Here is an 18,345-nt window from a genome sequence, read left to right on the forward strand (position 1 = left end):
GCGACCTCTGACATATATAGCAATTGTAAGTCGCTTTGGATAAAAGCGTCAGCTAAATGAATAAATGTAAATGTGTAGCCATGAATATGCTAACTAGCCCCACCTCCATTCACTCACGGCAGCTCACAGATTCACTCGGTCAACTTACTGTAGCAAACACTGCACAATAGTATCGCTTTTAACAATGACGGACACACAACAGTAATTAATATGATTAGCCTTTTGCTTGACTATGTTATAAAACAGCTAATAATATGCTAATATGCTAAAGCCAGCACGTGGTCGTGATTGGTTATACAAGGTAGTTTGTGACATCAGAAACACCAGCGATTTCAAACCGTGTTTTTGAGACTGTCTTTTTTTCACTGAAGTGTTAAGGAGAAAATACTCAGCAATGGTGTTGACACATGAATTTGCATGTGGCTTGTCTTAAAGCATATTAAAAACACCACATAGACATATAAACAACATTAAAAACTTGATTTTCACCACAGGGGCACTTTAAGAGAAGAAAATACATTTATTGACATGAATTTATAGGCGAAGCCTGAATTGGCTAAACACGAAGCTTTTAAATTGTCTTAACCACAAGAAGATTTAAGCAAATGCACTACTTAAAAAGACATTGCTGTCTCAGAAAAACATCAGACATAATAATGTTTTTGGCAGAAAATGGAAAGTTGTATGGAGTGATGAATTGCAATGAAACACGAGTTGCATGGTGATGCTCCAGAGCGGTGTCTTAAAAAAATCTGCTGAGAAATATAATAATAGATGCATCTTTATCACAGCGAAGCATGAAAGAAGAGCTGTCATTCTGTGGGGAGCCTTTTTAGCTGCTGGTATCGGTGAGCTACTTCACTGTGAAAAGTTATTTAATGCTTTGGAGTACAGAAGGACATTAAAGAACGGCTTGCTTCCCATAAATTAAAAGTTGTTATCTAGAGAGAAATGATCAGATGCTATTTTCCAACAAGACAATTCTCCTGCCCACCTTCAAAGACAACCAAGAAGTGACTCATGTCCATCAGGCTCATGTTTTAGCCCGCATAGAGTCCAGATTTGTACCCTATAATGAATATTTGGTCTCACATTAAACTCAAATGAACTGGGACACAATTTCAACAAATCATGAATTGTTTGAAGCCATTAACATTGAGTGGAACAACGCTGACTCTACGTCCTGTGAAAAAGCTGTCTGCAAGTTTACACAGCTTAAACATTTAAAGAAAACAAAGGGGAAGACTATTCCGTGCTAATTTTCTTTATCTACTGTATTTGTGCAATTCTGCCAATTTCCTGACCAGTGATTTGTGGTTAAAATGGTTAAGACCATTAAAAGACCACAAAATATTTTTGCCATCACTACCTTTATGTTAATCATTTTAATTCCAAATTAATTTTTAATTAAACCCAAAATATAAAACATATAAGTATACACTAATATATAATTTTCAGTTTAAAGATGAATCGTTATTAATTTCTTGAAAGAAAGAAAGAAAGAAAGAAAGAAAGATACCATGCAGTATGCCTACTATAAGATCAGTTACATGGGTTTGAAAAGAAAAGGATTGTAATTAAAGAATGCAACGCTTGTATTTTATTCTCACTGATGTTTATGTAACAGCCCCGCCTCGTTTTCCAACCTTCTCAATCTCCGTTGGAGGGACTGAGGTTGTCCCTCAGTGGATGCTGAAGGTTACCGCGTGCGTAAACCGCGCGCTCGGATGCTGCGCTCACACGCGGATTGCTCACACTCCACTTGGACTCTCAAACGGATATGGGTTGCTCCTGCTAATTGCAGTTTAAAACCTCCACAAAACCAGGAAAGGCATATTTACATCATGTTCACTTTATTTTAATCGCCAAAATGAAATTATCCCGTGGAAGTAGTGTTCGTGCTCGCCGGTTTACAGTGGTTGTATCCACCCGTGGAGCTGTAATTGAGACAGAAGAGAAATACAGTTACAGTCGCTCGGATGGACAAGTGTATCCGATGGAGAAAAGTGGATTTAAAATATAAGAAACGGAATACTTCCGCTCTTTGGATGAAAGCTGCGGTTTGAAGGTACAGCACGGCATCTTCTCTTGTTCGTGAACTTGTTATTTCTGCACATGAATAATTAGGAAACAGTTGAGCTGCTAATTAACAGATATCCGCTGATGCTGACACTTTCAGCCAAACTTTACTCCACTGCGTGTGCAAAAACAAGCCTTTGTTTCAGACGACTATGTGTAAAATCGGGTTGTTATCGTCTCCAATTAATTCGGCCTTTTTTCAGAGAAATTAAATTGCTGTAATTTCTGTGTGTGTGCGATGATGTGTGCGCGGGTGTTTGTTACAGAGAGAGAGAGAGAGAGAGAGAGAGAGAGAGAGAGAGGGGGGGGGGGGGGGGTAATAAGTGAAAATAGTGATCTAACCCATGTTTAATATAGACATGTCATTGTTGTTTTCAATTAATCTTAACTTAGAATCGTTTAATTTTAGCAGTTTTTATGTTTGGGACAATTATATTATATGTCTTTAACTACTGTCTATTCTAAACACTACAAACTGCACTATGAATGCATTTATGTTAAAGTAATCAAACGTCTATGCAATATATATATATATATATATATATATATATATATATATATATATATATATATATATATATATATACTGCATATGGTAAGAAGTTTGATATATATATATACATATTAATATCTATCTATCTAGATAGATAGATAGATAGATGTTCACAATAAGTACATAGTATCAAATGTTTAAATTTGTTTAATTCTAATCTAAATAGAAGTTCCTCCTGTGTAAACAGTTGTATTCTAATGAACAAAAACAAAACAGCTGCAGGGACTAAAGCTTATAGTGAAGTGTGTGAGAGTTTCTTTTAGGTTTGATTCAGTTATTAATGAACATCCGAATTGTTGATTCAAAATCCCATTCAAAACCCAACAAACAAACACAATCGCACATTATGAATGTCCAATGGCTGATATGAGAAAGCATGAAAAAATATAATTTCTTCCTCTGCAGGGAGTGTCAACTCTGAGACAGCTTTCATGATCAAAACTGACACTGAGAGAGCTAAAGAGGCAATTATGTGGAAAAACCAATAAGGGATGGTCCCTTCACTCAAGAGTGGGTTACATCTGTGATAGTGGTGTTTTTGAATGATCCCCCCCCCCCCCAGCAAAATACCTTTTTTACTATCATGGTTTAAGTGACAACATATTGCTATTGCAGTTCTGCCTTTAGCATTTGTTCATTTACATTGCACAATTGCCGACGAGGGGCTGCTGAGACCCTGAGTGATGTTACATTCAGGGTGCGGCAAGGTTCAAGCGTTCTTGCCTTAGTCTTTTCTCTTACATATCTTTCTGATTTATGTAACATGAGTCAAGGTAGTGCAAATTGACAGGAGTGATGTGTTCAAAATGGAATTTGCCGCATTTTAATATGTAGCCAGGCACTTATAAAACTTTGATATGATAAATATATCTCTATGATGTTCGAAACCTGTGTGACTTTCTTTTATCTGTGGAACACCTATAAAAAGATATGTCGAGGAGAAAAATCTTGTTTGTCCATACAGTTAAAGTCAATGGCATCCAGTGTTGTTTTGGACCCCATTGACTTTTGACATTTTTTTTTTAAATCCCCTAAAATGTATATTTAAGCTGCACCTGGTCCCTTCCATCTCAAAACCATAATTAATAACAAGTAGACTTTGAAATTAACAAGACAAGTAGACTTTTGTTCTGAGTTTGATATCATTGAGATGGCCACAATAGGTTAAATTGTCATGAAATGTAAATTAATTTCATCCATTTCCTCGTTATGGGCTATAATAAATTTTGTGCTGAGCCCTCACGAATTCTGCAAAAGCTGCTAAATATGGAACAAATAACAACTGCTCATTGTGCGGTTTCCTTTTTCTTCTCAATTTGCAGAGACAGTATAAACTACCAGCCCTTTTGTTGTGATATTTAATGAAACGCTCTCACCTCCCCGTGCCCACTTATTGAGCTGTACTGCTTATGTTTCTGTATGTATTCTTGGACATCGTTCAAGGGAAACAGTAGGGAGGGAGGAGACTTCTGTCCTAGTTAGTCAAGTCACATCTAGAGTTCAAACACAGGCTTTTCAGGGCAGCTAAGCGAACTATCACCCATAAATAAAGGATAGACTTTACACAGTGTACCACGCAGTGCAAGGCCACAGCCCTGAGCTTTCTAGTGAAAGCTTCTGCTCAGGTGTTCCAATAAGAAATTGATGTTTCATGCCAAAACTTAGTGAGACTTGCTGTGTAATCTGGTTGATGTGAAAAGACAGTCCCTGTGATACAAAACACGTAACTTAAAAAAAGTAAAATGCTGGATTTCTTTTATAAAAAAGTTTCTTGTCTTTGGTTCTAGAGTCTCAGCTTGGCCTCAACCATCTGATGGAAGTCTTCACGGAGTATGTCTATAATGAGAGCTTCTTTGAAAATGGATCCCGGGACTTCAATGCCACGGAAGAAGGGGGGCGGCATCAGTACAATTATTACGCCATGCTTCTCACGCTGCTCATTTTTGTCATTGTCTTTGGCAACGTGCTGGTGTGTATGGCCGTCTCTAGGGAGAAAGCCCTGCAGACCACCACCAACTACTTGATAGTCAGCCTGGCTGTGGCTGATCTGCTAGTTGCCACACTTGTGATGCCATGGGTGGTTTACCTCGAGGTAGGTTTCAGCGTGATTGGATCCTTCCTTGTTGGGAATGCTAAAATGATTTTAACTATGAACCATATGTAGTTTGTAATAATGCAAGTACAGATTATTCAATTATTTTCAACTGATTAGATTGTAATTTCTTTCGCCATCTTCTTCGTAACTCATTAGAGTCAATCTGGGAAAGAATCAACTAAGAGCTGCAGGCACCATTGTCTTAAACCTCATTTTAACCAATCAATTTTCAGTAGCCACTAGCACATGACTAATTCTAGGATGTCTGATCCTAGCCAGGGGTTAGTAGTTATTTTAAACCAAGAGAAGCCTCCCTTGTGGTATGTCATTGAGCCAAACATTAGCATAACTATCAGATTGCAAGCAAAATCCAAAGGTTGAAATGTGCATAAAGATCATAATCTTGTTCTGAGATAAATGCAATCAGGTTGATTTTGTGATTTTAAATTGGGCTCTGAACAATGGGTGGAAAAAATGTGCCGCTACATATGTAGCATATTCAATTTACAGCCTTATTATAACTCCCTGTATCAAATTAGCCTTTTCATATCTTGTGATGTGTTGTTTTTCTCTTAAAGGGCATTCTCAGTCAATAAATGAAGGTCATAATTTATTTAGCTTGAATCATTTGTACGCGTGAACAGAACATTAAGGAGCGCTACTGTGAGATGGATGAGATGAAATTTCTGATTATTGGCTAAATAAAAATTGCTGTTGGTGCATTGCTAAATGAAAGTCCTCAATATTATTATTAGGACAGACGAGATCATCATTCCAAAAGATGTAAACAACTTTAAAATATCTTCAGAACATGATTAAAATGCGTCATGAAAAAGAACCTAACTATGCTAGCAAGAAATGATGAATCGAATCAAGTGCTTTAGCTTAGCTGCATGGTTAGGCCAAATGCAGTTTAAGAAATGTCCCCCTTTCCATTCATTAAAGGGTTAGTTCACCCAGAAATGAAAATTCTGTCATTAATATCTCACCCTCATGTCGTTCCAAACCTTTAAGACCTTCATTGATCTTCGGAACTCAAATTAAGATATTTTTGATGAAATCCGAGAGGTTTCTGACCCCTCCATAGACAGCAATGCAACGACCACTTTCAAGGCCCAGAAAGGTAGTAAAGACAGTGTTAAAATAGTCCATGTGACTACAGTGGTTCACGCTGTTTACGTTGTAATCACAGTGTAGTCCTTCCGAGTTATACGTCAGAATGGCGGCTTTGTATTGGCCAGCTCCTGCATTAGCATCACACACATGTGTCGTTGTGCTCATGTGAACAGCACCGACCAATTGGCGTTCTGACATAGAAGCCGGAAGCGCTGCACTGTGGTTACAACGTAAACAACGTAGGAGATTGAAGAAGTAATTCTTCAATAAAGTTTGTTTGTTTTTTGAGCACAATAAGTATTCTCGTTGCTTGATAATATTAAGATTGAACCACTGTAGTCACATGGACTATTTTAACAATGTCTTTACTACCTTTCTGGGCCTTGAAAGTGGTAATTGCATTGCTGTCTATGGAGGGGTCAGAAAGGTCACGGATCTCATCAAAAATATCTTCATTTGTGTTCTGAAGATGAACAAAGGTCTTAGGGGTTTGGAATGACATGAGGGTGAGTAATTAATGACAGAATTTTCATTTTTGGGGTGAACTAACTCTTAAATATGAATTTGTAATTCAAGTGAATTTAGAATAGTAATGGCAGGATGAATTTAATGATTTGCAATTCAACACAAACAAATCAACATTTAAATTTACTGATTATATAAACATAACATGTATATGAATAACTTACAATAAATTAATTGATTACAATAAATTAATTAATTACAAAATTAATTACAATATTGCAAGTTACTTTGTCAATTTTTCCTCCAAAAACTTATTTATAAAAAAAAAAGCAGAATCGACCATTCTGCATCTCATTAGTGTTTCATTCCTGAATAAATCAGTGGTGTTTAATGAAATGTTTGAATTGAATTCAATGACTCTCACTCATAAAAACAGTTATTTGTCACCACATACCAGCATAACGATGTAACTAGCAGACATTCTAAATGAATTCTAAAAAAACATACATTTGATATCAGTTTGTTAATATAGCATTTCCATCCATCCATTCTCCAGACCACATTAGGGTCACAGGGATGCTGGATGCCTGAATACATTATACTCTTTTGAATCTTTTCTCCTTAAATTCCGAAATTAAATTGGAATTTAAATGCATTCTCTGTTCATGTCTGAATGCCACACAACTCTATCTGTACACAGCAATTTTAAAAAGTTTCTATTTCACCCCTCTCTCTCCCTCTATTAGTGCAAGGACATGTTTTGATCACTAGCGGTGTCTGAGAATGATAGCGGTGAGGCTCATTTCATCTGAGTTTAGAGATATGGTGATGAACTGATTCCGGCAACTCACAGCCGCTTTCATTAGAGGTGTCAAATAATTCTTTAATCAATGACAGCGATGCAAACTCCAGAGGCAGGGACCTAAGACCATCAAGAGCTTTCTTAGTCCCTCGGCTTGCCTGAGGACACGCATTAATCAGAGGAGGCTCAGAAAGCTCTGCCAACCAACTCAGGAGATGCAAACTGTGGATGAGGCGCTTCTCTCTGCCAATTTTATCGATTAAACCAGAGAAAATGCCAATATTTTATTGCTTTAAACATTATTATAGTGGCTGAAGCTGTTGCAAATCGACTCCCAGACTTTCAGACGACTATAGCAAGTGACTGTGGTGTTACCATGGATATTTATAATCTAAAGATACTGTTCATACTTCGTAATATGCAGTGCTTCTGGCAAGTAACTATTGCACATTTACAGGTAAACAGTGTAGGTTTGCATTCCAATGTATTGTTCTAAAAATAAGCTGAATGTCTGTCCTCCTAGGTGGTAGGAGAGTGGCGGTTCAGCACAATCCATTGTGACATCTTTGTCACCCTGGACGTGATGATGTGTACAGCAAGCATACTCAATCTATGTGCCATCAGTATCGACAGGTAGGTGCACTGCCATTACAAGAGTCGTCTAATGCTGACCAAGACATCATTTGGTTGCTCAGCTCAACAGAGGGACCAACCTCAGCTTTTACACACCTGAAAATAAACTACATTTGGTGCTGAGGTTGTTATATATAGACAAACAATGAGAACTTCATTGTACATCGTCACTTACATGGGCTCAGAATAGTAAGGAATACTTGTTAGATCAATAGCGGTTCATACGAAACGTCTCTATTTATACAGTAAGTAATCCGATATTAGAAAGAAAGAATAGAAGGGAGTACAGAGGTCATGGGAATAAACAAGAATAATAGTCACATGATTACAGATATATTAGGAAAATCATGTCCAGAGACATGTAAGAATGTGAAACAGGTCATATATTAAAACAACAATCCATTTTTGTCTGGTATCTCCCACAGGTACACAGCTGTAGCCATGCCTATGTTATACAACACACGTTACAGCTCCAAGAGGAGGGTCACAGTCATGATTTCTGTCGTTTGGATTCTGTCTTTTGCTATATCATGTCCACTGCTGTTTGGACTCAATAATACTGGTAAATATGGGGGGGAATGTCACTTTACTTGGACTGGGAGTCTATCAATGTTCAAATGTTTGGGATCAGTAAGATTACAACTTTTATTCTGTAAAGATGCATTAAACAAATTTTTTATAATCTGTCAAAAGTTTACTATTTCAAAAAACGATGTTCTTTTGAACATTCGTTTGCTCAAAGAATCTTGAAAAAATGTATCACTGTTTCTACAAAAATATTAAGCAGCACAACTGTTTCCAACATTCATGATAATGACACTGAAGCTTTGACATTACAGAAATAAATTACATCTCAAATTAAATTGTAATTTAAATACATTTAAACTGTAAAAATATTTCACAACATTACTGTTTATACTGTATTTTTGATCAAATAAATGCAGCCTTGGTGGCCATAAGAGACTTCTTTCAAAAGCATTAAAATAACCTTACTGTCCCCAAACTTTTGAACAGTAGTGTACAATTAAACTTTGTAATCCAATTTAATCATATCTGGTTAATTAATCAGTGTAATTAATTTTATGTATCTGCTAAGAAATGTCTTTAAATGAAGATAAAGACATTGAATTATTGTGGAAGACGAGTAAATGATTGAATAGACATTATAAAAAGAATCCTTGAAAGCCAATATACTGTTTTATATCTGTAAGTTTATTTACTACTGTGCGTAACTGTCCACTTTGCAGCATGTTATATTTTACATGTGAATTAATAACTATGAGGAATATGATAGCTAAACTCTGTGCAAGTGGATCACCTTGTGTTAGTGTCAAGTATTAGTGTCATTATCTTGCACACTGGTGTTAAGGGCAGCTAAAATAAGTTAGGTCACGGCTTCATTTGAAAGTTATATAAGAGGAAGTAACATAATCAGCATTCTTCTGCTTGACTGCTTGTAGTGGGAAGATGGGGGTCAGGTACTCGTGGGCATGAACAAAACAAATCACACTGCAAGATAAGTTGGGCGCTTTACTCTGCACTGTTAGATGCACATATTATGTTTATTAATGATTATTAATATTTGAATAATTTTTGTACCCAAATCAAAGTCCTATGGTGTCACCAACATGCAAAAAAGCAAAAAAGAAAAACATTAAACAGGACATTATATCCCAGAGAGAACTCCTACAGAGCACCAGTGTGTTAAGGGCAATTAAAATGAATCTTTTCTTGAATGTTGTTTGAAACCATTGACCCAGACATCTGTGCTAGCTATCATGTGGCAGACAATGCCATTATATATATACTATATATATATATATATATATATATACTGTATAACGTGTCTAAACCAATTTACTGATTGTTTGAAAAGCTAGACAAAAACTTAACAATAAGTTAATGTTGGCATCTTCTTAACTAGCTCATTTTCATTGTATTTTCTGTTACAGACAACCATGACGATGCTCTGTGTGTTATCGCAAACCCTGCCTTTGTCGTGTACTCCTCCATCGTATCCTTCTACGTTCCTTTCATAATAACGCTGCTAGTATATGTGCAGATCTACGTGGTTCTGCGAAAGAGAAGGAAACGTGTCAACACTAAACGCACATGCCCTGTAACGGACATGGATATGAGCTCGACTTTAAAGGTGAGAACAGCTGCTTGATGACGAACTGTGAAAGTCTCTACTTAGTTAGCACTCCAGTTTAGTTTTGTGAATTGGGATTGTTAAAAAACTGCAGTGTCAAATTAATTTCATAGTAATTCATCAGCACTGTAATTCCCATTAGCAGAGTATCAGTAATGAGCAGTTGGATAGTAATGAACAGTAGTGCATATTTCAGGTTGTGCATCTGTGATCATAGCTTGTCTAGAATGACCTTTTCCCTTTTTTCTGCTTGTATTGATTCTCCCGACATACTGCAAATCAATGCAGGAAATGACCACTGCTTCAAAACACTGTTGTTATAATACATTGTTAGTCTTTGCATTGTTTTACACAGTGCAGTGACATCCAGGCTTCTCCATGGAGCGCATGCCACAGCAGAATAAATTCAATATAGCATTATTCAAAGAAACTGAGAGCTTATCTACTCATCCTAAGCTTCTTCAAGGGCATCAGTGCATTATTGAGTGCCATTTGTGTTTAGGGAGTTCTCATGTCCGGACGGCATAAGTAAACATCGCTTCTCCTATCAGTGGTTTGTTGTGACTCCTCCAAAGCATTCTGATGTGAAAACAGGCTTTAAATCAACATCATGTTTTTTTTCAGGAATGCTTTCATTTTGAAGTGCAAAACTCATCTATATTCATCTTTCTAGCAAGTTTCTTATTTTCAGAACACTGAACTTTTGGGTTTAGATCTAAAATGATCTTTAGATTTTCCACATCTGCATCCAAAACGAATCCTTTGTAGACTGAGAATGCAACGCTTTAGCAATCATCCTTATGTCGAGCAGGTAATTTAAAATGTTAAAGGATTTGGAAACTTTTCCAGTGTATTACCTATAAACATGATCTATAAGCTGACATTTGCACACACAAAAAATATCACTGTAACCGAATGGAATTACTAGCCTTGCAGTTGCATGTTCCTCCGATTTTTATAATTGCAAATAAATTTAAACTGACCCTGGGGCTGGACAACTAATTCCTTTCTGGTCTAAATCTGTCAAAACAGTCTGGTGTTTCTCCCATGTGTGTTTCAGAAATGCACTCACCCTGATGATGTGAAACTGTGCACTGTGATCGTCAAGTCCAGCGGGAATTTTCCTGTCAACAACAAAAACGTGGTACAGACAATTTTACTCTTGCTTTCAAAATATCGCTCACAGGATTTTTGAGCTGCTGCTTGTTGTATCCACCAGAAGTGTTGATGACAAATCACATTTGATAAATGACAATGTGTCAGCAAATATTAAATGTTAATCTCTGCACCCACGGTTAACTTTATATGACTATTCTATTATATTGACTGAAACAATAAACAAGTTTTTATGAAATGAACTGTTTGATAGAGTAAACCATTTTTGTTTTGTAGGGGATTTGTTTCTTTTTATATCAAGGCTTGATCATGTGCACTTCAGCTATACATTTAGCCAAACGTACTTATTTTTCACCTCTTTTTTTGTTAGATCTTCATAAAGGAGGTGGTAAACAATGGGGACGACATCCAAATGGATGAGATCACAAACTTAAACCCTCTGAAACAGAAGAAGCAGGACCAGTCTGCTGCAGGTCAACAACACGGCAGGCTGGTTAGCTCTAATGTAAGAGAGACTGACATATCACCCCCATCGCCTGAAGCTGGTGTCAAACCTGAAAGAAATGGCAACAACACTAATGTCACAAAAGTGACCAAAGCATTTGAGATCCAGGTCTCCCCCACTGGCAAAACACAGACATCGGTCAAAACTCTTAACAAACGTAAAATCTCCCAGCAGAAGGAGAAGAAGGCCACTCAGATGTTAGCTATTGTCCTTGGTAAGTGTGTGATGTTATTTGATGTTAAAATACTTTAAAGGGGACCTATTATGCCCCTTTTTACATGATATAAGTCTCAAGTGTCCCCAGAATGTGTCTGTGAAGTTTCAGCTCAAAACAATACGGATCATTTATTATACATTTATTATACGAAGTTGTCAATGCCCATTTTTGAGTGGAAGCAAAAACATGCTGTAATCTGTAAATGCAAATGAGCTGCTGCTCCCCACCCGCTTTCCAGAATAGTGCTGTGCATTTACAGCTCGTGCCTCGGATAATTTGCCAAAAACGAATAAAACATCTGTTTGGTTTTGATTTTAATCTCTATTGCGGTGACTTTGTACATGAGCGGGCTTGTTCCATTGTGAGGTGACATTGGAGTAATTTCCTGAACGGCTCATTTTGAGACATCCCGCACTGTTTGAATTTGTATTTAAAAACATATGCTTTATATAGTATGAATATGGGTAGTATGTATGAAATCAGGACACAATATGTTTGCCATCTTGTTATTGTCACGTGACCTACAGCGTCAGTTGCGTCGCTCCACTTACAGTCATAAATCCTCTTCAGTGGCCTCACGGGATAGTAAAATGTCCATCAAATGCGCACTTCAGAATCTTGGCAGAAGTAGTAGGTCATCCTGGGACTCTTTGCCAATTGTTTATCGTATACTATATAGTATGGAAGTATTTGTTTTCGGACACAATATCTGTATCCGTTTTATGAATGGATTTTTACCACAATACACACACTGCGGACACATTAAATAACAATATAAAATTTAATCTTCTAAAATAGTTCCCCTTTAAAACATTTATTGGTTGATTTGCTTGTAAAGTGTAAACAATTTCGCCCTGAGGCACTTTGAAAAAGTTGCTGTTTATTTGATCATCACCAAAGACTTTAGATATAGAAAGATGATGCACTCATATTACTTATGGGTTGGAGAAAGTGCAGTAAAACTTTATTTTAAGGTGACATTACTACATGTACTTATTATAGTAATAACAGTAAATTATGCATAATATCAAGTAACTAACCCTAAACCAAACCCTAACCATGACATGTGTGAAGTACATGTAGTTAAGTAATATTACTCAGTACTTTTTTAAAGGTCCCATATTATGTACAATTCACACATAAATGTGTGTTGGCAGTGTGTGTACACAACCACCCAATAGTGATAAAAATCCACTCACTCCTTTTTTATTAATCCCCATAAATCATCAGCAGTGTCTCCCAACGACCTGTTTTCAGAATGCTGTCTTAGTGACGTCACTAAGTACAGGCCCCGCCCACGAGTGTTGACAGACACTGCCGTTCTAAAATAGACCCGCCCTGATCGAGTTCACACTTCACAGCTGCTGCACTGACGAGAATGTCTCCCAGCGTTGTAGGTGTTGTGTGGCTGGATGTATTAATCCACATAGCTCTCTCTATTTACTCCCGAAATCTGAGGCAGCCGCTGAAGACGAGGTGGAATTATTTTGTTTTTAAAGAAAATGCTCCCTTAACTCTACCGAAATTTGTTTATGTACTTGCGCACTTCTTATATCTTACTGTTTACTCAGCTCTTACAGCGAGTTTCTGAAGTAAAACTGACGCTTCATCTTTTGTGTTATGTACAATAAACTTTATTAAACTCATCAGTATATGTTTGATAATCATTCAGACCTGGTCCGAAACAGCAGACTTGTAGGCTATTAATAGACCAATTTCGAGCCGACGTCACAGTTACGTCACGGCGCTAGCTGGCGGCAAAACAAAAGGGAAAACTGCAGGCGGCCAATACAAACCAGCACAGATTCGGCTACATAATATGGAGCTTAAATTGTTATTATTATTAAATGTCATCTTGTTGTGTTGTTGGGTGCAAGACTCAAAGAAAAATGAATATGCTGTATCTGGAATTTTTATTTCTAGAAAATATTCACATCGTTAAAATTGCACCATAATGTCACTCTTTACATTGTCGTCTTCTTGGCGCTGGCTAGGCAGAACTAAGGATCGTACCACACAAGTCTTGTACGTGACCATTCATCACATAGTTCTAGGCATCTAAAGATTTATATGCCCTTAGTTTCTCTATCGGATAGGTGTAGAAGTCAGGTCACTCAACCGGAGGTAGCCTAGCGTTAATGTTAATCCTGTCAGATCGTCCATCATTGAGTGAGCGTGTAACGGCTATGGGTCTGCCAATCTTGTTCCGTCTGTTAAAATTAACTTTTGCAAATAACAATCGCGGTCCTGGACAGTGAGTGACCTTGCACATTAAGATAATGTCGGATTTTCTCCAGTCATTGTTAAAAAACAACCTAACAAAACTTGCATACTAACGTTAGGGAAGCGGCCAGTGGGATCTTTCTGCTACCACCTAAGCTCCGCCCACAAAAAAACCTCACCGTGTTTACCAACTGAAAAGGGGTCTATAGTGGATACATGCAGATGACAAATACATTCTAACCGTAATTAAAATACTAAACTATGCCTGTTCCATCTCTATACAGCACTCTGACTCTGTAGGCATTATTGTCCGACTCCGGGTCGAAATGAACACCGTTACTGAGAGTTTCTAATATTATTATCATCATTCTGTGAGATGAAATTGTCCTGAGACTGAGCGCGAGCTCTTGAAGCTCCGCCCCCTGTGCCGTGCTCATTTGCATTTAAAGGGCAGACACTAAAACAGCGCGTTTTTCTGAGCACCAAAAAATTACAATTTAAAGGGTAAGTTCGGCGTTTTACAAGTAAAGCCCTGTTTTAAGATCGTTTCTGATGAAATCGAACGGTTAAGATTAAAATTTGGACAAATGCTGCTGTCCCGAGAATTTTAGGTTTTTGTGTTAGCACCCTCCCACCTTTACAATGGTTTCATAGGGGCACTGGAACAATCATTCATATAAACGCATTAAACTTTAGTTAAGACGTGAAACTCACAGAGTGGTCTGGGGTGTTCACTGATATGCTCATACAAAAATCGCTGCAAAAGATGCTTTCCAACAGGTTTTATCGTAGTTTTTGTCCAACCGCATTGACTTGTATAGGATGTTCTTTGCGGTAACGGTATTACTCCGCCGCTGGAGACGGAAATAGGGTTGTTTGTATTCTTTCTGTAGTTATGCAGTCGCGATATCGTAGGCTACGCTATCCAAACATTGGCAAAGGTGCATTATCGCCACCAACTGGGCTGGAGTGTCTATTATTCAAGCTCTCAACGGAAGAATGTCCGCGGTTGTGAGGTGTTTGAAAAATAGGTCCACAGTTTTACAACGAATGGTAAAACACCTGTTGGAAAGCATCTTTTGCAGCGATTTTTGCGTGAGCATATCAGTGAACACCCCAGACCACTCTGCTGCACACGTGAGTTTCACGTCTTTGTAAACTAAAGTTTAATGCGTTTATATGAATGATTGTTCCAGTGCCCCTATGAAACCATTGTATAGGTGGGGGGGTGCTAACACAAAAACCTAAAATTCTCGGGACAGCAGCATGTGTCCAAATTTTTATCTTAACCGTTCGATTTCATCAGAAACGATCTTAAAACAGGGCTTTACTTGTAAAACGCTGAACTTACCCTTTAAACATGCTGTAAAAAATTATCTGTTGGGTATTTGAGCTAAAACTTCACATACACACTCTGGGGACATCAGAGACTTATTTTACATCTTGTGAAAAGGGGCATAATAGGGAACATTTAATACAATGTAACTAGGTAGGTCACTTCAAAATAAAGCATAACCGAAACTGCAACTTGCAATATGCCTTCTAAATAAAAGAGCCAATCGTGATTGGTGAAGTCATCGTGTTGCAACTGCCATTACAAGAAACAGTCAGTGTTCTGAGATGCATGCTTACGACTGTACATGCACATTGGCTGGTCTATAGCCTGAAAAATAAGCTTTTTAATGCTATGCGAGCATAAGAAAAATGTATGAGAAAGTTGACTTCAATGGTGATTTCAAATGTAAAAATGAATTGTAAGCTTGCATTTTAAAAATGGCCACTGAGTGAAATGACCAGCCTGACAACAGCAACACTGTCTCATCCAATGGTGTGACTCTGGGGTTGGTACTATCTGATTGCTTAACCAATAGTAGACGGACAAAGTGTTCTGTTTTAATTTTTGCTGTTTGATTTGGTGATACAAAGATAATGGTGCAAAAATTAGACACTTCCGCTTTAACAACACTCTTTATTTTCAATTAACATTAAGTAAGACATGACATTTCATCTTCCATTTGTTTTATGGCGCTTTTCCACTGCATGGTACGGTTCGGTACGGTTCGGCGCGGCGCGGCACGGTTCGGCTCGCTTCGCTTTTCCACTGCGTGGTACGACTCGGCTCGGCGCGGCACGGCTCGGTTCGCTTTAGCTCGGTTGCTTTTCCACTGCAGTTAGTACCGCTTCAAAGTGGGTGGGATTATGACTGATCGTTAGTTTATCCGCTCCTCGGCAACCAACAAGAGGAACGTCTGCGCTTCTCGTCCACTGACCACGATTCAGCCATTTCTTATTTGGAAGTTTTTTTTCTTCAAGCAAGTCAAGCAAGTAGTTTTAAAACAGGTGTTACAACGGTGGCTGTTACTGGCTATTTAAATCTAGCGGGTTTGATGTCTCGCAAATACAATGACGCTGGTAGTGATGATTCTGTCTGTCTGACCAATCAGTGATCTACAGGGCTTCCACGTCACATTTTAGTATCGGTACGGTACGCTTGGAACCTCAACAGAGGTGGTACCATTTAAAGTGAGCCGAAGCGAGCCGTACCGTACCGTACCATGCGGTGGAAAAGCGCCACAAGTGAGCCGTACCGAGCCGAGCCGTATCGTACCATGCAGTGGAAAAGCGCCAAAGTGAGCCGTACCGAACCGAACCGTACCATACCATGCAGTGGAAAAGCGCCATTAGTGAGCTGCACAATACTACACGAAATTAAAACATGCCTCTGCAAAACCCCTGAATGAAACAGTTTATATACCACTTAAATATTTTTTTCTTTATTTTCAGGTGTATTTATCATCTGCTGGCTGCCGTTCTTCATCACACACATTGTGAACACTTACTGGCAAGTCCCTCCTGAACTCTACACTGCCTTTACGTGGTTGGGCTACGTGAACAGTGCAGTCAATCCCATCATATACACCACTTTCAACATTGAGTTTCGCAAAGCTTTTATTAAGATTCTACACTGTTGAGAGAGAACTCGCTTCAATGGAGCAGAAGGGATGGAAATAATACCTCATCTGCAGTGGACACACTGTAAAACTTTATTTAAAGAATCAAAATCAGATCCCATGCAGACTATGCCCTGGGGGCGACATCGCTTGCAGATTAAAGCTAAAGGAATGTATATAAATGGTCTGTATTATAAAAATGTGGCCCAAAAAAGAAAAGAAAAATGCATATAAAATCTTCTTAAAAAGAAGGCTTTTTAAGCAGTATCTTCAGCACAGACAAAGATTATTGTTTGGAATACAAATTCAAGCAATGCCTTTGCTTATCTGTTTGTCAGTATTATTATTTTTATTTGATAATTTGCTCAGAAACTAAATGCAGCTACAGTAGGTGTAAATTTTAAATCATGGTAGGACATGCAGTAATGTGATACAAACAGATGCTTTGTAGTAGGTTGTAATTTTTTTCTGTTGAAAAGCTTATTGATGCCAGTCATGTCTACAACGTTATGTCCCAAATTTATAATATGTTTGTTAGATGTTCTCTCAGCAACTAACAGCAGGCTGAAACCTTAATACATTCAGCCAGGTCATACTGTAATTTCTGTACAAATATCAAAGCATTTGTGCCACGCCTACAGCAAAGTGGATTTAACATAAAAAAAATCAAAGAATATAATTTCAGTAAAATGCTGAGATTTTCAAATATAACAAGCTTGACCGTCGTTTGTCAACCTTCCCGATGGAAGCATTAACCATTTCGGTTCCTTTTTTGTCTTGGTGGAAGATAAGATAATACTGACGGAGTAAAAGGAGAGAACTGCATGCAGTCCCTGATGATTGGTTTTTGTGGATTGACGAGAGCATCAGCCAAATGTGTCAGCAAAATTAGTGTAAATTTAATTTAAGGTTCCATTTGATTATTTATTATGTTTATATTCGTTGCTTTTCATGCTTTATATGACACACCTTGAATGTGATGGGCCTGCTGTTGCAATGCAATGCATGTTCTCATGAGATGTATGTTGCACAGTTATATAGGCTTATATGAATAAAGTAATTGTGCACTGACGGTTTACCGTATCATGACAGATGTTTTAGTGATATGAAGCTACAATATCTGCTATCCGATATCAAAATCGTTGCTTGTTCATTATCGTAAACCTTGCGAGAACTTTAGGGAAAGACTTTCCTGTGAACTTTATGGAGTAAAAGAACACTGGAGCTTAAACGAAGTTCTTCTCTGGCCTGAGGGTTGACTCAAATGATGTGGCACAGAACATTTGATATGAATGCATGTTCTGTGGACAACACAATGACATTAGCCCCATGGCAGCCATCTGTGGACACAGCTGATGATCAACACACTGCTTTTTATTGGTTATGCACACACCACTACACCGCTAAACTTTGTGTGGTTCAAAACTTCAGATGTGCA

At 37.9% G+C, this 18,345-nt stretch overlaps 1 protein-coding gene across 1 annotated transcript; it reads left to right on the forward strand.

Annotated features, from left to right (window-relative positions):
* The first annotated feature begins 1,665 nt into the window (after positions 1-1,665).
* Positions 1,666-17,979, forward strand: drd2a (dopamine receptor D2a). Its single transcript, XM_077208521.1, has 8 exons — positions 1,666-2,068; positions 4,420-4,724; positions 7,634-7,743; positions 8,169-8,305; positions 9,696-9,895; positions 10,956-11,039; positions 11,382-11,730; positions 16,741-17,979. Exons 2-8 carry the CDS (start codon positions 4,446-4,448, stop codon positions 16,926-16,928), a joined length of 1,347 nt encoding a protein of 448 aa, XP_077064636.1. The 5' UTR covers positions 1,666-2,068; positions 4,420-4,445; the 3' UTR covers positions 16,929-17,979.
* The last annotated feature ends 366 nt before the right edge of the window (positions 17,980-18,345 follow it).

Source organism: Siphateles boraxobius, unplaced genomic scaffold (assembly GCF_051911475.1).
Source record: "Siphateles boraxobius isolate OS27281-9 unplaced genomic scaffold, OSU_SipBor_1 6, whole genome shotgun sequence".
In the NCBI taxonomy this organism is placed as follows: domain Eukaryota; kingdom Metazoa; phylum Chordata; class Actinopteri; order Cypriniformes; family Leuciscidae; genus Siphateles; species Siphateles boraxobius.

Coding starts and splice junctions, on each gene's coding strand:
- drd2a (XM_077208521.1), top strand. CDS start 4,446: ATGGAAGTCTTCACGGAGTATGTCTATAATGAGAGCTTCTTTGAAAAT. Junction 9,896..10,955: donor ATATGAGCTCGACTTTAAAG/GTGAGAACAGCT, acceptor TGTGTGTTTCAG/AAATGCACTCACCCTGATGA. Junction 11,731..16,740: donor GATGTTAGCTATTGTCCTTG/GTAAGTGTGTGA, acceptor CTTTATTTTCAG/GTGTATTTATCATCTGCTGG.